This window comes from Pocillopora damicornis, chromosome 10 (assembly GCF_964200805.1).
Source record: "Pocillopora damicornis chromosome 10, jaPocDami1.2, whole genome shotgun sequence".
NCBI classification, from domain to species: Eukaryota; Metazoa; Cnidaria; class Anthozoa; order Scleractinia; family Pocilloporidae; genus Pocillopora; species Pocillopora damicornis.
Genome location: NC_142679.1, coordinates 3,373,866 through 3,397,069, shown reverse-complemented (window position 1 = coordinate 3,397,069; position 23,204 = coordinate 3,373,866). Strand labels below are relative to the sequence as shown.

The 23,204-nt window shown below is 37.6% G+C and overlaps 3 protein-coding genes across 5 annotated transcripts; 2 read left to right on the top strand and 1 right to left on the bottom strand.

Annotated features, from left to right (window-relative positions):
- The first annotated feature begins 1,503 nt into the window (after nt 1-1,503).
- On the top strand, nt 1,504-7,618 carry LOC113684738 (uncharacterized). Its single transcript, XM_027202130.2, has 10 exons — nt 1,504-1,598; nt 2,191-2,248; nt 2,427-2,515; nt 3,235-3,412; nt 3,573-3,722; nt 4,067-4,306; nt 4,625-4,774; nt 5,899-6,132; nt 6,559-6,717; nt 7,286-7,618. Exons 2-10 carry the CDS (start codon nt 2,218-2,220, stop codon nt 7,420-7,422), a joined length of 1,368 nt encoding a protein of 455 aa, XP_027057931.2. The 5' UTR covers nt 1,504-1,598; nt 2,191-2,217; the 3' UTR covers nt 7,423-7,618.
- Nucleotides 7,619-8,329: 711 nt separating this feature from the next.
- LOC113684713 (1-aminocyclopropane-1-carboxylate synthase-like protein 1) lies at nt 8,330-17,450 on the top strand. 2 transcript variants are annotated; one of them, XM_027202106.2, is made up of 16 exons: nt 8,330-8,579; nt 9,082-9,141; nt 9,610-9,680; nt 9,844-9,913; nt 10,347-10,413; nt 11,182-11,279; nt 11,420-11,497; nt 12,158-12,258; nt 12,882-12,971; nt 13,091-13,136; nt 13,694-13,807; nt 14,153-14,183; nt 14,948-15,090; nt 15,508-15,661; nt 15,848-15,942; nt 17,315-17,450. In XM_027202106.2, exons 1-15 carry the CDS (start codon nt 8,454-8,456, stop codon nt 15,904-15,906), a joined length of 1,308 nt encoding a protein of 435 aa, XP_027057907.2. In that variant the 5' UTR covers nt 8,330-8,453; the 3' UTR covers nt 15,907-15,942; nt 17,315-17,450. The 2 variants fall into 2 exon arrangements, with proteins under 2 accessions (XP_027057907.2, XP_089041805.1); XM_089185679.1 differs by lacking the exon at nt 9,610-9,680 and having other exon boundaries at nt 8,440-8,579.
- Nucleotides 17,431-22,960, bottom strand: LOC113684712 (putative oxidoreductase PXDNL). 2 transcript variants are annotated; one of them, XM_089185678.1, is made up of 7 exons: nt 22,680-22,960; nt 21,358-21,470; nt 20,923-21,234; nt 20,045-20,320; nt 19,425-19,745; nt 18,684-18,832; nt 17,431-18,121 (listed from the first exon to the last, which is right to left on the bottom strand). In XM_089185678.1, the coding sequence occupies exons 2-7, from the start codon at nt 21,440-21,442 to the stop codon at nt 17,936-17,938; spliced, it is 1,329 nt and encodes a 442-aa protein (XP_089041804.1). In that variant the 5' UTR covers nt 21,443-21,470; nt 22,680-22,960; the 3' UTR covers nt 17,431-17,935. The 2 variants fall into 2 exon arrangements, with proteins under 2 accessions (XP_089041804.1, XP_027057906.2); XM_027202105.2 differs by having other exon boundaries at nt 20,923-21,237; nt 22,680-22,954.
- Between the last annotated feature and the right edge of the window lie 244 nt (nt 22,961-23,204).

The window sequence follows — 23,204 nt, the reverse complement described above, 5'->3', positions numbered from 1 at the left end:
ATAGAAAGAAATACAAAAGCTAACTAAGAACTCGAAATTTCTCAAGTAATACCATGTTCTACACAATTCATTCACTGCTTTAAAGAATCTTAATTTTCAAATAGCTTCATTCGGGTCTTATTCAAATCATTTGATTATCATTTATTAAGCCATCATCCCACGGAGGATAACCTATGACATCTAATACTGAATTGTCGCTAAGCATCAGGATGTACCGTGCAAAGTATGAGGTGTTTGAACCAAAATGTCCATTGTCACGATGTTCATCCCGGTAATTTCATGTTTAAAATAAACATTCTGAAGTAAAAATAATTTTCACCCTATGATAAGCAAACTCATTTTCATCGTTAAATACGGATTTCTTATGCAAGAGTAGCTGCAATATACGCGGGGAACAAAGGGATTATCTACTTTTTCTAAATCACTAGGAAAATGGGTTTTTGTAGGCCTCTTGTTTAAACGTTTCTGTCAGCTGTTGTGTGCCCAGTGGTGTCGCTATTTACAGATCAGTGTAATGGCTTTGTAATAAAACTAAGGAAATTTAAAGATCTGATAGGCATCAGAATTAGTGTTGAGTAAAACAACAACGTTATCTAGAATCAATGGCTGGGTCTTGCAAAGGGAAGGAAAAAAAAATTATTTGTGGCCATCACATACCTTAAATTTAATTTTTAGAGCTCTGTATATTTAATTGATCACAGCCTAGATATACTTTGTGAAAGGAAGTTACATTTTTCCTATGTCAAAAACTTGAAGGTCATGGTTTTCTTAAAATTCTCTTCCGACTTGAGCTTTGAACTACCATTTGCCAAAATAGCCATTTATACTCTAGGGGTACCTTCTGAGAGGTTGCTGGTAAATGTGGTTGTAAACTAGGTTCTATTTCTTTGAAATGGTCACTGATTTTTTCGGTAAATCTTGCAGTAGATTGTGTTTGCATTGTATGATTTTATCTCAAGAAAATGTTTGATCTTCCGCACGAAAAATCGGACCCTTACGTCTGCCATTAAATTGCGAAGCCAAATGTCGCCATCGTTGTTTGCTACTGATGTTAACGTGCGGTAATTGCTCACTAAATATTGAGGTTGCTTGACGCTGATCACGAAATTTAATTTCAGGGAGTTCACAAATAATATTCTTTCTTATGCACGAAAAGAGCAGTAGGCACATCATACGTTCCCTGATAAATGAATGTAAGCAATTTCTCGATTTTCCTACAATCAACATGGAGCCTGCCTGTGTGAATAGAGGGAAGTGGGGGAGGGGAGGGTACTCCTTCCAATATCTCTTAAAAAATGTGCTATCATTTTTACACAAAAGGAGAGGAAATTGTATGTTTTCAATAAAAAAAACGGAAATTATCGCGTAGGATGATTTGAATTAAAAGTAACAATCTCTTACATCTCTCATTTTTTACGCTGCCATTCCACTTCTCGAGAGACCTATCGCATTTCGAACGTTTTGCTGATAAAAATCTTACTTGAGGAAATTAAAGTTTTTATGACTTGGTATAAATATCACTCACTTTCATGTCGTAGACGTAAGGGAAAACTTTAATCGCCCTTTCTTGATATTCGTCACTCCTGAGGAAAAAGAAGGTAAGTTCAAATGAGGCTAGAGCTTTTATCTCGTAATTCTGGAAAAACTAGATGTTAGATACCAATCGTATACTTTGACTGATTCCAAATTCGAACTTCATCGATGTTATGAAATAATGCTGGATCATCTGTGCCTCAGCTTACAATTTTCGTGTTAGTGTGGCAGTTTGGAAAAGAGCCATTCTCGTGCGAGCCAAGAGTAAAGGCGGAGCCCTACAATTAAGAAAATAATGTGAAAGAAAGCCATCTGTTTAGTGACGAAAAATAAGGATGGATAATAATTTCATCAGCGTAAGATTAAAAACACACATACACTCATAAAGAGTCTAATATTATTAATTTTTTGACCAAAGGACAATTTCTAGTCAATTCATACCGTAAGCTTTCAAATGAGAAGTTATCTTTCTAAAAATGCAAAATCGCCATTTGCAGAATCCGTTCTTAAACTGATTTGCACACCACAAGTTCTGTAAAATAGTAAATTCAGAGTTAAGGCTTCATATTTTAAGGTTGATCCAATTTATATATTCGCCATTAAATAACCTATCAACCTTTTCAGAGAAAGAGTGCACTTGTTCATTTTCCTTTCTAGGTAAAGGAGGACTCAGTATCTTTGGAAATGACTTCGATATTGTGGTTGGCGTTTTTCAGTGAGTACAATTTTTACGAGACGTACAACTCCTAAGTTATAGTTACACCACTAAACACCTAAATGCTTTTACTTCCTTAATTTGTCTCTTCCATCTTTATTTCCTTCAGCCGTTTCCTTTCTTTTTATTTTGCCTTTCTAAATTAATGCTTTCTGTTTCCTTTTATTTATATTACAAGGTATCATCCATTTTACTGCTGCTGGAAATATCTGTCGGACAGATTGCGAAGTTCAGTTTGTACCGAAAGGATGTTACAAAGATAATGGAGTAAGAGCTTATTCATTTTCATTTAAAAAAAAATATCAAAATAAACGATTGGAAAAAGTTCAGTTGTAGCGTAGGAATTTATGAAATGCCGGAGCCAGATTTAAAAATGTGAACTAAATGTTACATGACCTGTACTAATTTAGTAAAAGTGAAGCGTGCGAAATTAAGCACATGAGCATTCATTAGGAAAATTGTTGATTTGAAATAATAATGTTGTATTGTCATTTTTGTTTTATTCGTACCTTCTTCCACTTTTATCCCACAAATCATTAAAGTTGCAAAGTGATACACTTGTTCTTCCTGACATGATTAAAACAAATACCTTGGTCGCTTGCAATCAGTGGAAGAAGCATTTGGCGGAATACTGCTAAACTAACTTTTCCAACAAAGTCCCTGGATTCAAAATTTCCAAGCCAATTCAGAAGCCTTTCTCACTTTTCATCCTGCTTTCTCCGCTTGAGTCCTGTTATTCAACTGTTTGTTTGAAAAATAAACATTGAGTAAGTGGTCGGAAGGGGAAGGCGAGTATGCCAATACAGCCTGGGAAGAAAAAAACACCCAACGTTCAAAGCATTTTACCATTGGCTGTAAGTGTAGTTTCAAAACAATCCAATCCTCAACTGGTGAGGATTGGATCCCTTAGTGTTTAGTTTTCACGAGGTCTCAGTCAAATGAATTAATAAATGAAAAGCAAGATTTCTTTCAAATCTAATCAACAGAGAAATCGAGCGCTGCCTAATTACATCTACAACGAGCGCGATCCACGGGCCAAGAAAACCTATGGTGGCAGAAGGATTGATTGGTACAACTGGAATGAGTATTATCCCGGCTTTGCGTGTCGATGTGCAGAAAAAGCTAAGGCTCAAGGATACGACCTTTTTGGTGTTCAGTTTTACGGTGAGGTTTAAATTGAACTTCTTCCATTTATGATGTAATACAGCAAACCTTTAATTATTTCTTTAGTTTATCATTTGTCATTATACAGCGCTCTGTGTCGAGGAAGAGGCCGGCTCTTTAAGTTTTTTTTATGCGCTGAATCCTTACTTTTTGTCCTTAGGAGAATGTTGGGCTGGACATAGTGGAAAAAACAACTATTTAAAGTATGGCGAAGATATGAAAGGATGTATTGAGGACAGTTTCTTGACATGCACCCCATATAGCCGTTACTGTGTGGGTAAACAGTGGCGCAATATGGTATATCAAATTGGTAAGTTTAGGTTTACTTCCTGGCCATATTTTGGAAAGACAAGAGTCAGAAGGTTGTAACCCATGAACCGAGACCGAGCCACACGGGAGACTCAAGCAAAGACGGTGGAGAAAAAAGGTTTAAATTAAAAGGAACTACTGGAGTTTGGCAGAAAAAGTAGAAGATTTATGCCATGTAGACTCTTCATATTTGCGCGTTTTCATCACCTGCGCTATGTTTGTTGAATCAAAACGAAAATCAAACCCCAAAGAGGGGCGGGGTGATGGGTTCCTTTAGACCTCCCAGATAAGCCCTTGATTGATATCACCTCATCTATTTTGTGTTTGTTTTTTCTGATATCACAGTGGATGCTACATGCCCTAAGATCAACTTCGAAAGGGTTGGCTGCTTCGGAGATAAACACCAACCATTCGCTAGACCACTACCAGACTATCTTTTCAACGACAGGGATCCCAGCATTGATAACTTCAGCGGAAGGAGAATCGATTGGCGAGCTTGGGATATTTATTTACCAGAATTCGCTTGTAGATGTGCCGAGGCGGCGAAGAAAGCAAATCACACTTTCTTTGGAGTGCAGTTCTACGGTAAGTGTAAGAAACCTTGCATTGGAGTTTTATTCACAGCGGTACTGGCTTTTTCTCGCTTGTTGGCGAACTTAAGCTGCATAGGTTGCGGTCAAAATGTTAGCAAGAAGCATCTATGACAAACCCTCACCCTGAAATCTTACCTCAGAGGCCAAATCACATGTCCTAGTGATTTATGCGTTCATCAAGGATTATTCTTTTGACCTCATGAATTAATCTCAGCTTCCAAACTTTTAACCGTAGTCTTGACTCAACAATTCTCTATGCTTGTGCTGTTTGTGTTAAATTCGTTTATTGTCTTTTGTCTTTGTCTCAAAGGAGAGTGCTGGAGTGGCCTCAACAGCCATATGACCTACGACATCGATGGCCCACGACAAGGTGGCTGTATCAACCCGTGTTACCAGCCCTGTGCCCAACACAACAAGTTCTGTGCCGGAAGAAACTTTGAAAACTTTGTGTATAGAATAGGTAAGAACTTAGAGAACAAAAAAACAATGCAGTTTTGCTTCCCATCATCATAAAGGATGTATACCAATTTATTAAGGGGGTAAGTTTCTAAATAAACTGTGGTGCTGCGTTGGTGGGAGAGTATACGGCAGGTAATTTAGTGTTAACAACTGAGTTGAAAACGTAAATTGGCTACCGTCACGGTAAAGGGTAAAAAAGCTGATGTTTCGAGCGTTAGCCCTTCGTCAGAGCGTTCGTATACCAATTTATTACCTACCGTGGTCTGGATCCCAAAGGGTAACAGAACCCTTCTAGAATTATCTTGAAATGTGCCATAAATTTTAATGCAAGCAACATCATTTTCTAATACTTAGGAACCCCTCCGCACATACGCGACATAGCTAAATGCTGGGAACGCGCGGTTCACAAACAGCTATTACTTTGTTTGGCGTAAAACTCATCATCTAAATCAACAAACCCTTTTCGAACAGATCACAATAGCATGAAAAAAAAAAGACTAAGTTTATGTCACGCTAAAATATTCGCGACAGATGAAGGAAAATGTCCTGAGGTTAAGAGGGTCCAGGAGGGCTGTTCGAAGCTGAGTTTAAAGGGCTGAGATAGAATACTATGGTTCCTTCTGCATACTTCTCATTTACAACTGATGCATGCGTGCTAATTTAGGCGCCCAGAAGACGTTTTCGATGACCAATTTTCCTTACTTGATTGTGTACAAAAGAAGCGTTTCCGAAGTTTATGTAGCAATAAATTTGCTTATTAGTTTTCGAACCAGTTCGTTTTTTGCGGCAATGAAAACTGAAGGTTATTTCACGTGCATGATTTACCACCTGAAAGTGTTTTACAGGGATCAAATATCTGCGCATGTACTGGTATGCTCGAAGAAAGCAGGAATTAAAGGGAGTTTTCGCCCCCAGTACTTTTAAGAATTATTTACCACCACTTACTCACGCTTGTCATCAATTCTCCCTTTTTATTCGAGAATGATAAAATGTATTCATTCTTGTCCGTTCGTTTATCTCGCTGATTAAACTTTGCTTTGTTGGCTCTTTCGATTAAGCAACTGTTATCATGGCTTCTTTTATTATTCATAAAAATTTCAATTTACTTTCTTTATCATCTTCTAGTGGACGGTTCATGTGAAGTAGATATCAGCCCCGTAGGTTGTTACAAAGAAGACTCTGCGATTCCCGCCATGGGAGAAATCTTTCACAACGAAGCCGCACCAGATAAGCCAAACTTTGTCGGAAATATGATCCAGTCTGTTGATAATTATGAAGCTTACTTCCCAGATTTCCTATGCAAGTGCGCCAGGAAGGCAAGAGAAAACGGCTGGGAGTATTTTGGAGTCAGAGAACTGGGTAGGGAAACAGGAAAAATATCTGATGATTTTCTTGTTGGAGAAGTAACGATTTCGTGACTCGTCAATGCCGGCGCTCCATGTTTGCTAAATGATAAACATATTTGCCTAATTGTGAAGCGTGATGTTTAATTTTGAATCGTGATGCTTAACCGCGAGCGTGATTCTTAATTGTTAAGTGTGATATTCAATCATGAAGCGTGCTGAGACCTATCAAAGTGTTAGAGCTACTTCCGACACCAGCGTGAAATTCGCGACGTGGGATTGGAAACGATAAGCCTAGCCTTTTCGAAAACGGTGCTCGATCTCTCATTGGCTTTCAGTGATCATTACTTCGTTCTGATTGGCCATAGTAATTATTGGTTAAGTTTTATATACCTGGATCAAATTTCTCTATTTTCCCCTGCGTTGCTTTTATTTTTTGTAGGAATATGCGTACGAGGGAATCCCCCATCGAATTACGCCCGACACGGACCGTCCCAGCAGTGTTTTGTGGGAAATAGTTCCATAGCTTGTCCAAACGGTTCCAAATTGTGCAGTGGCTTAAATTCAGAGGCTAACTACGTATACAAAGTAACCCTTCCAGGTGGGTGCAAAATGTCCCTGGAATTTCCATCAGTCTATGATGTTATTCTGTTCCGAGTCTGCTTCTGTAAGCTATACATATCTTATCTACAATATTATTTCTTTAGTTTCTTTCGGGTACAACTTTTGCTATTTTGTTGTATTACAATACGAGATGATCGAGTCAAGTATTCTAAATTACATTATTTTGCCGTTTTAGTCACTTTGAAAACAATCCTTTTTACCTGTCTCAAGAAGATTTCCAACCTCTGATTTTCTCTATCTTCATCATAGGCAGCGAGCCTCGGTAGTTTAGATCACAGCGTGATTTTCGTAAATTTTTTAATTTTCTTTTTCAATCTTAGCCTCCGTTTCTTTAAATCTCTGCATCTGAATCTTATTTTGGTCGCTAATCTTTCAAAAATTTTCTATCTTACACTGTTAAGGCGAGAATGACAAGCTCATCTGATATCGGATCATTTGAAGACTCGCGGGTTGGGATTGAAGTCCAAAAGAAAATTGAGCCGGCAAAATTTATTCAAAACAGAATAAAAGTCATGCATTAAGCTTTCAAAATTTTTTCCCAACAGGAGAGACCCCAGTAAGAGACGTGGCTCAAGATATTCCAGATGAACGTCCTAAGGCAAACTTTCCACCGCCGATCTTTATGCGAAGCCAAAGGCACCCCAAAGCAAAAGCTCACCTATATGGAAAAAGGCTTTTGTGAAGCCTCAATGTCTCAACACGCGAAACGGAGCTACGGGAGCTTATCAATTGATTAAGGAATATACCTCAAAAACAAAGACTTCGACAACGAATAGCTAGCCTTCTTTTAACTTAAAGCTGATGTAAAGGAGTTACGAGCAACAAGTTGAATGTAAAGAGTAATGGGTGTATATTAAATTATAAAAATTCAGTCTTGAGCTCTTGAGCACTATCGCTTTGTAGTAACGAACTGATCTTTCGAATGGATTCTTTGAGTTACTTTTTTGTCGCTTGGCGGCTTGCGCTTCTTTGGTACCAGCTAAAAGCCCTGAGATTTTAAAGAGCCATTTCCAAGATCTCTCTTTTCTCTTGAAAAATGCGCTATGAATTTTAAATTTCAATTGGTAGCTGAGCAAATTAATGCACTTGTTCGTAAGTCTTGGAGAATGCTTTGAACCAGATGGCAATGGATTCAAGATGAGAGGAAATAACGTTCGACAATTTTTGCCAAAAATTTGGTTTTATCAACCGAGTTGATAAATGTAAACTAGCCACTGTTGAGAAATCTGAGCTGACGTGTCTAGCGTTAGCCCTTCGTCAGAGCGTAAGATAAAGGCTAACGCTCGAAGCATCAGCTTTATAAACTCTTGACGGTGGCCAGTTTACATTTTCAACTAAGTTGATAAAACCAAATCATCTTGTGGTACCCTCCGGCGACCAAGCACCATAAACTTGCCCTCTATGTTCAATTGTTTCAAACAACATTCTTCTAAAAGCTGGTAAAGTTTCCTTTTTTCTGAAATAACCCAACATTTCCGACCCAAATTTTATTGACGAAGCCGATTCTACTGATTCTAGGACAAGAAAAACTTTGACTCCTAAGAGATTGAAGGGCCTTTTAGAATTGATACACAATTTTCAGTTTACATAAAGTATCTACTAAACGTGTTGGAAGCGCTGGCTCAAGGATATTCCCCGGTATAGGAAAATTATCTAATAAAAAGCACGTATTATTAGCTTACTGGGAAGACGCGCGTACGATTACCTTTTTACATGGAAATGAAGGAAATGCCTTTTTTATCAACGCGTGCGAAATCCATGCAAAGATACACAAGTCGCCAAGATAAATATCTGACAAGACTTCAGGCGAATCCCTTTCATAAAACGAAGAATCCACAGGTAGGTTCGTAAAATTATCTTTCGAAGATTGTTCTTTTTTTTATTGATCCTTGATATTTGTGCTGGCCACTTGTGGTAAGGCCTCACAGAATTGGAAGGATATTGGTAAGGATTAATGAATTATGTACCGGAAGTCGAGTCATAGACGGAAGATGATAATGATAATAATAATAATAATAATATTAATAATAACAATTATGATGATGATACGTCATTTATTTAGCGCGATTTTTAGTCATTTCCAATTGCGCTTTACAATTTATATTATAATGTGAAACACTGAAAAATAATTTCATGTACAGTAATCATGTACATGTAATCACTTAAGTTTCTTTAGACTTGTAATCCAATTCACTCTCACCCAGGTGAAAGGTTTATATAGACCATTTTTCCTAGATGGGCACATGTCAGCTTTTCAGTTTAATGACTGGATATCACAATGAAAATCTGCCCATCAGAATCTGCTTTTGATTAAAATGTTTTTTATTGTGATGCTTTTAAGGGAATCATTGAAATGATGACCAGTGAAAATCCATTGGCATTTGATCTGCTAAAGGAGAAGGTATTTAACTATATCCGATGATGTTTAGTATGCATTTGACTTTTAACTGGTTTATAAATTTGGACTATCAGTCTTCCTTTGATCTTTGTGCATAGAAGAGAGAGAATAAAAAGTTTTGAAAATACAGGTCCTTGAAACTGGTGAATGGACTAAAGACATTGAATGTTGATGTGAAATTCTTGGCCACAAACTTGACAGAAAACTCTACAGTTTTTCTCATCAATACTTTAACTTTTACATGAAATGACCCTTAAAGTATGACTTAAGAATATATCACATGTATGAGATGCTGTCTTTGAAATATGTGAAATACTATTCATTATTTGTTGTTTAAATATGTGTAACTATAATAAGCTTTCTGATTAACTTTAGTTGTATGACTCCAAGTGTGACATCTGTTGTTAGTTTTACAGTCACTGTGTGAAAATTTATTTCATGAAAACATGAGCAGACTGAGTTTTTTTTCAGTTAGAGGAAAAGGAATCATATAATATACTTCAAGAACATACACAATATTTTTGCTGTGAAGGATTGGAAAGGCAAGGCACCTTTTTGAATACTCAACTGACTTTTTAAGTTCAGTTTAAAGTAATTGTTCTTTCTGGTTTGACTTAAATACTTTTACCGGTAGTTTGGAAAAAAAATTATTTGATTATGTGGAGAAGAATGTTTCTGAAATGTTTCTGAATCTCTTTTATACAGTTTTAGAGAAGCAATAGCAGACTTTTTAAACCATTACATGAAACCTGTGGAGCCTATTCTTGCAGAGAATGTATGTATTACAAATTATCTCATTTTACATTTTCTTAATATGTTTTTCAAGTCAGAAAGGAAAACTAAATAAAAGCACATTAACGAACATCGATGGTCATCTTGGTAAAGTACACTCAGCAGACTGGCTGATTTCCACTATATTTTTGACAGTTGAACAAAGAATTATCCATTTTTTGAATATTAAAGCTGGAACAGAAATTAGGTTGACAAATTGAGAAATTTGAAAGCATGATTAAATTTATCATTGAACTCAATCAAGGCCAAATCATTTTATTGACAACAACTTAATAAAAAGAAATATCGTAAAAGTTACACTTATGACAGGATTTCAATGCATATATATGTTATACAACTGTACCTATAGGTCACTGATTGCTTATGAAAAGACTTAGTCCCAATTTAAAGAAGATTTGTGTTACCTCTGTCTTCAGTTGATTGTTTCCAATGGATGCACACCAATACTGGATTCGTTAGGATATGTAATTGCTGATGCAGGAGGTAAGTACAACTGTGTGCGTGACTTTAACCCTTTAACTCCCAAGATCTGATTGTTAATTCTTCCCTCTCACTGCTACATATTTCCTATTAAATTGGTAACAAGAATTTGGTGTTAGATCAAGATAAAAACTTCTACCTGATAAGTTTGAGTATTCTCATTACCTGTTTGCTAAATACTGTATATGATTGGATATAATAGGGTGAGGTTACATGTTAATCACTTCTGGGAGTTGAAAGGTTGAGAATTTTTGGAAAATAAATGTACCACCTGGAGTCTGGATCCTTATGTCCAAGATTTGAATATTGGAATATTGTACAGGACTGTTTTTTTTTAGAACACATGTCTGGCAAAGTCTTTCATTTTAGTCCAACAAAATTTTGTTTGCAAGCATTTATTTTTTCCTTTAAAAACCCAAAGGTGACCCAAAAAGAATTTTCCCACATACTATCACTATATTTTCAAACCGCAAGGTGGTGAGAAAAAGGAAAAATATCAATAGGGAGATATTCTTTGATTTAAAAATAAACCCTCAGTGCTCAATTTCCGGGGAAAGTATATGAGCAGTGCAGAGAATTTGTATTTTTATCTTGGGAGTGAGGTGGTTTATAATGATGTACTATATGTTTTTGGATAGCAATTAGGATTTCATGGGACATGAACCTAATACATTTTTCAGTTACCAATAGTCAGTTGCAGCTTCGACTTGTATGCTATGTATTAATTTAACAGTTTCAGTGTGTTTTTGTTTCTCTATGTCAATGCATAAGAGGGTTTGTTGATCCCTTCTCCATTTTATGGATCATTTACCTTGGATTTTCAAACAAGATCAAGGGTTATACCTTTTCCAGTTCCACTCTCCAGTGAGGTTAGTATACTCCTATATACTGAAACTGGTCTTTATCTTTATCTTGTCTTCTACATTTCATTTGTGGGGAATTTTAATTGCATGGCATTGATCTTATTGATCTTTGGCATAATCTCAGTTTGATTGTGTTCCTATTTTAGATTGGTCCTGGAGAGACACAGCCATTTGAACTTACTGTAGCAAGACTAGAATGTGCTTTGAAGAAGGCAACAGAGCAGGTACTGTCATACATACTGATCCTAACTTTTGTGGGAGTTTAAGAGTTTTGGAAACAAGAGTGTTAACCCTTAATTTCATTTTACAATATCACCCCTGAATCACACATTAACCCTTTAACTCCCAGATCAAATTTGTAATTCTCCTAAAAGTCAACCATACATTTCTTCTAATGTTAGTTCAAAGAATTTAGTATTGAATCAACTAATTATCCCCAAATTGATATTTTTTTTGATTCTCATCACTCATCTGGTGGATTTTGTATTGATATTGCCAGGAGAAATTATGTCTTGGTCACTCTTGGGAGCTAAAGGGTTAAGGTCATAAGAATAAATGAAATGATTGCCAACTAAAGAAGCTCTTGATTGTTAAACAAATTCTCCTAGTCATCACCCTAGGAAGTCTAGAGTATAGTATGGAGAATATGCATACAGATGTCAGGCTGTGAAGGGTTAAACAACACTAGATTTTGCACAGAGCCTGTTTCAGGGTGCTGTCTCATTATTAAGGCACTCTGCAAGGAAAGGGAATGATGCGAAAGAGATAAACTTTACAAATAGGGAACTTTGGGCATGTTGAATTGAAATGAGTTTTCTGCTACCACCCCTGTAATATTATCCATTTAAGGATACCTTTGTTGCAAATATTTACTTTTTTCATAGGGTGTAAAAATCCGTGGTTTACTACTTTGTAACCCAAACAATCCACTGAGCACTACATATTCTGAAGAACTCTTACAAGATTGTTTAAAGTTTGCAGCAAGGTGTGAGATAGTATGGGAACATCACTGTATTTCCTTGCATGAACAGGGTTACATCAATCAATTGAATTGTGCTTACAGAAAGTTTGGTTAAAAATGCAGTGTATTACATATCATAAAGTACATTCATTCCTTACGGATTTCTCTGAAATGTCGAAAGTGAGAAGGAACAAGTGAACATAGCTTACAATTTCATATTACAGATAAAGATCCCGACTTAAAATGGATGAATATCCCATACATGTAGCTTAATTGTTTAAGATTCCTAGTTAAGCCCTGGTTGATTATTCTCAATGTGATTAAATTATTAAACTTTTCAAATAGAGAAAAGAAACAAAAACAAACGTCTCGTTACTTGAGAGGATAGAACAATTTCAATACCTTTGGTTTTTACTTTACCACCCGAGAGAACTCGAGCCATTCTCTCTCAACCAATCAGACACAGACCTAAGATCAATTGTGACTTGGTTTCCCGCGTTTTCCCGCGCTTTTGTTAGTTTTCTTATTCTTACTTTGAGTTCTCATTGGCTAATTGCGATGTTTAACTTTGCTCTGATTGGAACTCCATTGAAAACTGCTCGAACATAAGTGTTAGTCGTCTTCTTATGGTTTTTGTGCTGTCATAGGCATTCATTACATGTCATTGTGGACGAAGTGTATATGTTGAGTGGATTCAAAGAAGGCTGCTCTGTAACAAATGTGCTGAGTTTAAAAAAGTAGGTCATTTTGTGATTCCTTTTGTTTAAGTTGTCTTTTGGCACTCAACGGTTTAGAATTTGAGCCATTATTTCTAAAACTTAATTCCAATCACATACCTCTTTTGTTTTTTACGTAGTGTTCCGGACAAGAAGATGATTCATGTCATATGGGGTTTTAGTAAGGTACCGTAAAAATCACTGTGATTGTTCAAGATTAACTTTATTTTGTATGTGTTCTTTTAGAAGAAGAATTCGATTATTTAACGCTCGTTATTATCCAGGTCTTAGCTCTAAGTATGAAAAAAATAAATATAACTTGCACCTTGTTTGGAAAAAAGCACACCCAATGCCAAGCGCGGGAAAAAGTTCACCCAATGCCAAGCGCGGCAAAAAGTGCACCTTATGCCAAGCGCGGGAAAAAGCTCAGCCAGTATCAAACGTGGGAAAAAGTTCGCCCAGTGCCGAACATGGAAAGCCAAGCGCGGGAAAAAGGTTATTGAACACAAAGCGAAGGAAAATATTTACCCATAGCCAAGTACGTATGAAAGTGTACCCCGCGTTAAGCGCGTGAAAAATGTGTGAACGACAAATACGATGTATTGTTAAAAATGCGGTTTTCTCAATGCGTATACTTGGTGTTTTTAACTGATAAATTCCTGGAACTGTGAATTGACGATCGTCTAATTCCTTTTGCATTACGAACACCCCTCCTCTAACAATGTTATGTGTACATATTTTAGGATTTTGGTTTATCTGGATTTCGTTGTGGTGTTCTTCATACTTTGAACAAAGATGTTTACCAAGCGATTTCTTCAGGATATTCGAGATTCCAGGACCTACCGACTCCCACGCAGGTATTGTTGTTAGCTTTGTTACTGAAAGAATTGTCTTGCACCCAGGTCCGGTAAATTGATTGGTCAGTTTAGCCATGGTGTTTTTGGCTGCAAGACTTAAGTGGTGTAGGCCAGTTTTACACGAACCTGAGTTATAACACTGGACTGACAACTCTTCTCTAGACTCTACTGATGACTTCGCTCAGGTTGACAAGACGTCAGTCACCACTACCAGTGACAGTCCTTCTCAGGACTAAACTCAAACGGGCGATCAGACTTCGCGATCAAATGTTATCGCCGGGTTCACACCATTTACTAAATTTTTTATTCATCATCTTAACATTCTGTCAAAACCTCTGTTTTTAGATTCTCTTGACAAATCTCATCAAAGACAAAGGTTGGTGTCATGAGATCACACCTGCCCCGCCTTATCTTTCATGTTTATTTCTTTTGCATATAGTCCATCAATTTAACTGATTAGCTTAAAATAGCTGTATTTGTAACACCTTTCCGATCCACATTTAGTCTCGGCTGTACGAAAGGTAGATAGCGTTATGAACTGGATAAATTTCTATCCGGTGGATAGCGAAGTACGTTGTGTTGACACACTTCTCCGCCGGGTTATCGGTTTCACAGTTTCTTCGCCCTTGAATTAACTGGGCCCCAATCTCAATCGCAGGTGTTGTATAGTCCCGTCACGCAACACGCTTACTCTCCTATTAACCCTTTGACCCTTAAGAGTGACTAACATCTAATTTCTCCTTACAATATCACCCCTGAATCACACATTAAGGTGATGAGAATAAAGGAAATGGTCACCAACCAAAGGATCTCTTGATTGTTAAACAAATTCTCCTTGTCAGCACCGTAAGAAATGTAAAGAGAACAGTATGGAGAATATGCATGCGGATGCTAGGATGTAATGGGTTCACCCCTTTAATAACGAGCCGAAAAACAGTATGACTGAGAAACACTCACCTAGATTAGTCAAGCATAAGGCCTCCAAAGTTTTAATATTCCATGACAAAAAACACATAGAAAAAGAAGCTGACAATTATGTCAAACTTACGAACCAGTGAAATAAGCAAACGAACTGCTACATTTGAAATTTATTTTTATTTTGATTGTTTTTTTTTTCTGTTCTTTTTCTTATCGTTGTAGATTGGTTAGATGAAACTTTTATTCCAACGAATCAAAAACGGCTTCGAAACGCTCATCAGATGGCTTGTGATGCTCTTCATGAAGTTGGTATTCCAGTTCTTCCGGGGGAATGTGGGCTGTATATATGGGTTGATTTCAGAGAGGTATGAAATAATCTGTTACAATAACTGCAAGTACCATTAAAAAATTTGCATCCAGTCTGCTAAAGTATGCCAGAAAACAAGGCCATGTGCCTCATAGGCGATGCTCTAGAGTACATCAAGCATGGTAGAAGTGGTAGACGCGGGAAAATGCAACTGTGTGATGCGTGAGCAAATCTCCATTGAGTGAAAAAGGGTGATTTGACGCAAAAAAATAGTCGCTCTGCTTATTCGGTGTTTAAGTTTCTATTAACCAATACAAAAATTCAGCAAGACCATGAAATAGCCAAAGAATGTTCCAGTTTTCTAAGGAGAAATATCGGTGTTATACCACTAAAATGGGGCAATACAAAGCTTAAAATTGTATGTTAAGCTACGAAAAAATATTTCATATGTTGTGTTTCTATTGATACGTTAAAGGTTCTTCCGACAAACACTTTTGAAGGAGAGATGGAACTGTTCGATCGCTTCTTAGATAATGGAGTGGCCTTTTATCCAGGGGCGTGGTTCCTCTGCGCTGAGCCTGGCTGGTTTAGACTAGTATTCGCCATGGAGTCAGAAATTCTTCAATTAGGTAAACTTTGACGTCTTTTCTTTCTTGATAATTATGTTCTTCTTGAATTGTCAGATGTAACGTTTACGGAGATCTTTGTTCGAATACATATGAGCGTAGCGTTTGTAATTGGTAATGGGTGGCAGGTTCCCTACAGTAAAATTTTATCTGCACCCGACTATACCAGTAGTTATGTATTTTTTTTAGGGCTCAGTAGAATTCAGCAAACAGTGAGGCAAGCCCGCGCCGATATTGCGTCTGGGTAGGAGGAGAAAGCTATTAAAACATAGAATATTCGCAATTTATTGTTTTTTTAGAGGGCACGGTAACGAATCTTGCAATCTGATTGGTTCTTTACCCGGCCAGTATTTTCCTATCTCTGCCCACGGGCCACGGTAACGCTTTCGTGAGTCGCCGAGTACATCCCAACTTTCGTTGTCATTTTTCATAAATATACCTCGTTTTCCAGCTGGGCAGTATTTTTAAGCAAACACGTCGGTCACTACCTCAAGCCGATAAATAACTTATGAATCCTCCCTTTTCTCTCTATCAAATCACTTTAGTTGACAGAAAAATATTGGTTTCAGAATGAATTTGTATAAACAATAGTGTCATTACGTTGGTTGACAAGCGGCCTAAAAACCGTCTGCAATTAATTTTAATCGTTCACAAAAAGTACCCAGAAAGTTGAAACGTGAGGTATTTGGTTACAGTTAAACTGAACGATGGAACTTTCATTCATTTAATATCTGAATTTTCTCGAGCAATTTGTTCATAGTAAAAAAAAAAAAGCGAGCGAAGTTTTAATTTAAGTTCTACAACAAATATACGCTCCTGGTGAGTCTTTCCAATTCCGTTCAATTTGGACATTTGTACCTTAAATTGCACGAACAGAAATTGAAGGAATTGAGAAAAGGCTGCATTAAATTCCCTTGTGTCTCGTTGGAGTGTGCCGTTCGAATTTAGTTTTTGCGAAGGAAAGATCAGAGTTAAACACGCCATTACAGCAAACAAACGAGCAAACTCTCACAACTTCAAAATAAAAAATTGAATTTACTCACAATTACTTTCCTCGCCGTTTACTTAATGAACAGAGGTAAATCTTCGTACATGAATGAATGGTCGATGAGAGTAAATAATACTTTCCGTTAGATCATTAACTGATTTTTAAGAAAACATTGTCGTGACAGTCCTTGCCAAACTAGTTCTGTTGGTTTTCAAATGTTCCTACGATTTTTTTTTCTTGCGCGCTCTCTAATTGACAGGTGTCAGATTGTGACAGATACTTGTAAAAATAATGTTTCAAAGTTTGTTTGGAAGCCTTTTAAATCACCTTTATCGTTACGGAAATGAAAATGTTTCGCTGAGGCATCTCTCTTAAATTTCCATCACCTCTATTTTAACTACCATTTACTCACTCAAAAATTGTTCAGTTTATGGAAGATCTTGCCGTATTTACGGCCATAAGTCATTCGGGTTCTTTCGGAAAGAATTTCGTCAAGTTTAAAAACAATAAATATGTTATTTACCGGCTAAGGGTCGGTCCGTATGGTGAAAAACTGTGACCTCGGTCTTGAAAATGCTGCCCTCGGCCTACGGCCTCGGGCAGTATTTTCAAGACCTCGGTCACAGTTTTTCACCATACGGACCTCCCAGCCGGCAAATAACATATATATCAAGGGTCTCACCACCAGATGCAGAACAGTGGCTGGCTGAATAAAAATACTTTTTAAATAGGAATGGGATTGCCAAAGAATCGTAGCAACTCCCTGATGATTGGTTACAAATGATATTATAAATAATATTTTTATTTTTTAGTTCCTTACAATAGTCACACTATAATAGTGCTAATGGAGGAAAGCAAAGGCTCCAATGGAGTACAATTCAGACTTTAACACTACAAGTTATGTATACAACGTCAGAATCACAAATTAAACTTATAATATCGAAACTAAGTACGCAATGAAATGTTTTCCTAAAGGGGTTTAATATAAAAGAGAATATAAAAAAGTTCAAAAGAAGTGTTTCAACAACTTTCTGCCAATAATACAACATCTTTTATTGCGAACGTTTGTGACATAGTCTTAAAAAGTGACTTCCACTTAGGTTTCGAAGTGAGACAACTATTACCCAAAAGAGTCCTTTCCAGACTTCTCTCAACTGGAAGAAGAGACCTCGCAATTAGCTTAACTCATTATATGACGAAGCTAGGCACAACACCTGGGTTTGTGATCCAATATCGATCAGCTATCAGGATGAAAAAGTCCTTTTAACGATGTTACTGTTGTTCAGACGCTAAAAGCGTTGAGTTAAATTCTCATTCTCATCACCATTTTGGACATCGCTTTCAAGACTTTGGCTTCGCCGTGTCATTTCCGCCATCTCTCTCTTCTGGTAACGTAGTGTTGTTGGTTCCTCTCTTCGGGTGCCCATGGCGCTTGCACGCGCGTGCAAGTTTGGAAATCGCTGAGCATGATCCATCTGCAAATGAAATGTAACAAATGTTGTTTATCAGTTGTTGACACGAGACAAGTTTTATTATGCAACTTCATGCGCAATAACGTCACTCTGTAATACCACCTTAGTTAATCCTTTTCACCCTTACGTTGATAGTGATTTTCTCCAAGCTTTTTCCTTTACAGTATCTATGGTACTAAAAATGAGAATTTAGTTGGCAATCAGGAACTTCGTAAATTGGAGACCATTTCCTTATTTCATTACCTCTACATTTAATTCGAGGGTGATAATGTGAGGAGAAATCAAAAGCCAATCATTCTTTGGGGTTACAGGGTTTAGTTTTTCTTTATAATGAACTGTTCCTGTTCCAAACTAGCGACTAAAAGTGAAACTCTCGACTGTCAAACAGTTCTTTACATTCACACCACACGGCAGACACTATCCCCATTCTTATTCAACAGTATTGGATTTTAAATCGAACCAAACTACAGTCGAACCCGTATCAAGCGGTTAACCTGTATTGAGCAGGCACCCCGCCATTCCCCGTGGATAACCGCCTAATACGGGTTTTACTGTATCGCCTTACTTGGATGTTTTCGGTGGTAGGTTTTCTGCACTTCTTGTAGAGGACAATTATTAGGACTGAATTGATAATTAAAAAAGCTGACCCGATAGGAATCGAAATCCCCACAGCTTTAGAAACGCCTAGAGACGAGGATGAATTGTCATCTGAAACTGAATAAATTGAAAAGTGTTTAATCAAAGCATACTAAAATGAATTACTATGTTTTAGTCTCGTGCCCAGACTCTTACGGTCAAGCGGTTGTAACATTTCAGTCAAAGTTACACGGAGGATCTGGGTATAAGGTAACCTCAGTTTAGGAAAATGTAGGCTTATTGAAGTCGATGAATCGCATTCGTATCAAGGTAAAGAAATAGCAAGGTAACAAATAGGAGTGATAACAAATTTGGCCCTTTCAGACGCTTTTCAACCTTTGCCATTCAGGATCTTAAAGCTGCACAATTCAATACATTGTCTGCGTATATTTCGTACAAGTTTAGACCAGAGAACAACGTATAACATCAATCAATATTCCTTTGTTCAGTTCAAATGCTCTGTTATCCCCATAACCTCATAGTCTATTACAAGATGCAGTGATATTATGAGTCTATTTATCCTTATATGATGTAAATCGCACATCTATCTCAACTTATTAACATATTGGGTTTGCCATGATTTACAGCTCTTGATGTGATCACATAGAATGGAATATTTGCGTCATTAACTTTTGTCGTTTGATTACTCTGGTAGAATGTGAGAGCATACCGGGAATCTTTCGTTGTGCAGATGCTATTATAGTTACTTCCCCCTCCTTGGACCAAGTCTTCCCCATTGAATTATTTGCCAGGCAACGGTATTTTAAGGGTTGTTCTGTTTCCGTCGTGAAGACAACGGTGAGTGAGGACGTATCTCCATTCTGAGTTACGGTAGAATCCGACTTCGAAAGCGTTTTGTCCTGCAACCAACTGATCACAGGAGTAGGAAAGCCTCTTGCTTCACAGGAGAGGGTCACTGCGGCAAAGCCATCTCTGTTAAGATGGGCAATGTATCTATGGGGATGGGTGAAGAAAACTGGTTTCCAAAGGACTACAGTAACCGTGGGAGGAAAAAAAAAGCGAATTATAAATCCGTGAGGTGGGGGAATTCACACTTTATCGGTTAAGAAGGTTTTACAGTGTAGTGCGATCTCTCGAGTTAAGGTGGTCCTAAAAAAAAGGCAGTCGCCGGGGTATAATGAATAGCATTTCGACAATCTGAGTGGATGTTTAAAACAGGGTCAAGAAGAACAGCACTGCTACCAGCAGTCGATCGGTCAAAAATAAGAACAAGCTTAATTTGCATTAAAACAGTCATCTTTCAAAACTACGTGAATATCGAGCGCCCACTTTTCAAAGTCGTTGGGGAAGTTCTGTCCCATCCTTCTGTGCTGTTCGCCTCGCACCAGTACTTCCCTTGATCTCTAAGACCAACAGCCTGCAATTCTAATTGCGAGTGACCTTTGAATTCTGTCGCAGATGACCTTGGCACAGGATGACCATTCTTGTACCACCTAATGACTGGGAGGGGAACACCGGTCGCGCTACAGGTCAAAGTTGCATTACCTCTAATGGGCACGATAAGTTGGCGAGGATTCTTAACAAGAAATCGAGGTGGTGATGGTTCTGCAAAAAAAAGGAAATTTTCTTCACTTTGAATCTTAACACAGAAATGTTTTGAAGTGGCATACTTATGGTATAATAAACAGAAATATGCAGTTGTCATCATCACCTCTTTATCGCCTGGAGGAAGGAAGGGGAGGGGAGAAATGGGGTGGCTGCAGGATTTTGGTAGTGTCATGATAAAGCTTACCTGATCCCCCCCCTCCTCATTGGCAGTTAATCGACCGTCACTTTTCTATAATTCTCCCTTAAGACTCATTTGACGACGACTGACCCTTCCCCACCCTGGCTGTTCCCCCTTAAAACCCTGAGATACCCGCAGTCCTCGGCCGCCCAAAATGACTGGTTCCTAATTAGAGCCGTCGTCTTTATTATGTTACTGGTATTGCTGTCCACAGAACAAGTGCTGATAATGGGAAGTCTTTAGAGCCTTTTGGCCTTTTTCAAAGAATGCAACTTTGGCACTCTTCTGAAGATTTTTTTCACATTTTTTGTATGCTTTCTGGGGTTTTAATGGTGCCCTTTCACGACCAAGCTGTTTCAAGCGGTAATATTTTGTAACAGTTTCACGGTAGGATCGTAAGATAAAGCAGCAGTTAGCTTACCTTTGAAAACCAATCTTAGCGTATCCATTGTGCAGCCATATTGGTTGTAGGTTTTGCATGTGTAGTCTCCAGAATTACCTTCTGCAGTATTGTGGATAAAGTAAGAGCATGTTTTCTGGGGGTTGCCTCCACTACACGATTTTGCTAATGTTCCATTGAAAAGTAGAATAATCTGATATGGCTTTTCATACATAGAGCATCGAAGCTTCGGACAATTGCTTCTGCAAATAATTGTGGCTCCGTAGCCTGTAGGAAGCACGTATTCGTCTTTGTATTCCAAAACATCGATTTCCAAGGTAGGAGAAATGTCACCTGCTGATGTGACAATCAAACATGATAATCTCACCCTCTCTCCCTCTCCAAATTTTCAAGGAAACCAGACTGTTGAAAATTCACACAAAAATTTAAAATCATGATACTAAGAGCCTGACTCACCTACTCCAGCACCAGCAGCTTCACGGCATAAAGCGTGGGTCGGTTGTTGATGGAAGAAAAAAAGTAAACAGACAATCACCAACATTCCTCACATCAATTCTTCCAATATGCGTCTGAAATTGAACAAAATAAATAAAAATCTTTACTAGCTACAGTCTTATTACCCATTATTAGTGATTGACCATTTGCCATTAAGCGTTAAGAGTAACGACAGTCACCGCTCGAAGCTGCGTCGAGAAATACTCTTTAGATCATTTGAATGCCCGAAGAATGGACTTAATTCTCGCAACATGTTTTGAAGCAGCCTGAAGAACAGACATAATTTAGTGAGACGCTGACAAAATAAGAAATATCAGAATGCTTTAATCATGCTCAAAAATAGAAAGAGCAATTTTAGGTAAACTTGGCACGATTCCTCATTTATCCACTAATGACAGGAAAAAAAAAATTAAGACATAATTTAGTGAGACGCTGACAAAATAAGAAATATCAGAATGCTTTAATCATGCTCAAAAATAGAAAGAACAATTTTAGGTAAACTTGGCACGATTCCTCATTTATCCACTAATGACAGGAAAAAAAATTAAGATTGTTGTCCGTATCGTAAGATGGTGAACGTACCAGGTTCAAGCGCGCGGCCCGCTGAGATGTTTGAGAACAAATAAAGGATTAATAATCTCCATGGTTTGAAGGGAAGGAGGTGTATTTCCACTGGAAACGGAGAATTTGCAGTTTTTTGGTGGGTCTTAGAGGCTTTTACTCGCACATCTACAGAAACATGTACCCCTAAAAGCCTTTCTTTAAAATCTAGGGATTGTTGAATCCGCGCCTTTAGCAGTAAATAAATAATTAGATTCAAAATAACTAGAAATTCCGGCTCAAAATGCTGGCGTATGAAACGACTGAGATATTACGCTCGCTCTTAATGGGGCGATCGTACTCTTAGAGTGAGAGTATGTATAATAAACATAGTTTTTATGTTGTCAAGTTAAAGATGCGGGATGTATTTCTGCTGGATATTCTCTCTAAGGAACAGAGGATTGAGCAGTGTTTGAGATATTATAGTAAAATAACTTACTTCCAAGTTTTTTGTCAGACGATTTCCTTATAATTTTATTGTGTTTAAATGAGGTTATGTAATCACAACAGAAAATTCTCTTATGCTTAAATCTTGCTCGGCACACCGGCTAAATTAAATTTCTATAAAAAAAAAATGAAAGACGTTCAACTTTTTTTTGCGCCAACTAAATATTTATGTAGTATCAGCTCCAGTGCTGATTTCTACTAGAGCAGTGTTAAGATATTTTAAAAAAAGAACCTACCTCCAAGTTTTATATTAGACGATTTCCTAATGATCTCCTCTGCCTTAAAGAAGAGTTCTCGTTGTCAGTTGCTCCCAAATCGTTGACTTCTACGGACTAGAATAAACGAATAAACTTTGACAGCGGAAGTTTCAAGGTTCTACATTGACGTCACCGAAAGCTTTCAGCAGTACTGTTTTTCTTTTTTCCTTTTATTCCAAAATATTGATTTCCAAGGTAGGAGAAATGCAACTTGCTGATATGACAATCAAACATGATAATCTCACTGCAATCTCGTACCCGGAAAATGCAAATCAGCACTCCTGAAAGCTTTCAGTGACGTCACTGAAGGACCTTGAAACTTCTGTTGACAAAGTTTGTTCCTCCGTTAATTAAGAATGTCACTAAAGATACCGTAAGCAGTTCGTTTACACAGATAACGGCCGGCTATAATTCAGTGGTGGTCGACATACAGAAAGAAGGGTGTCATTGGGTTGACCGTTAGTCGCAAAACGACAAGAAAATTAAACTATTGATTAAGCGTAA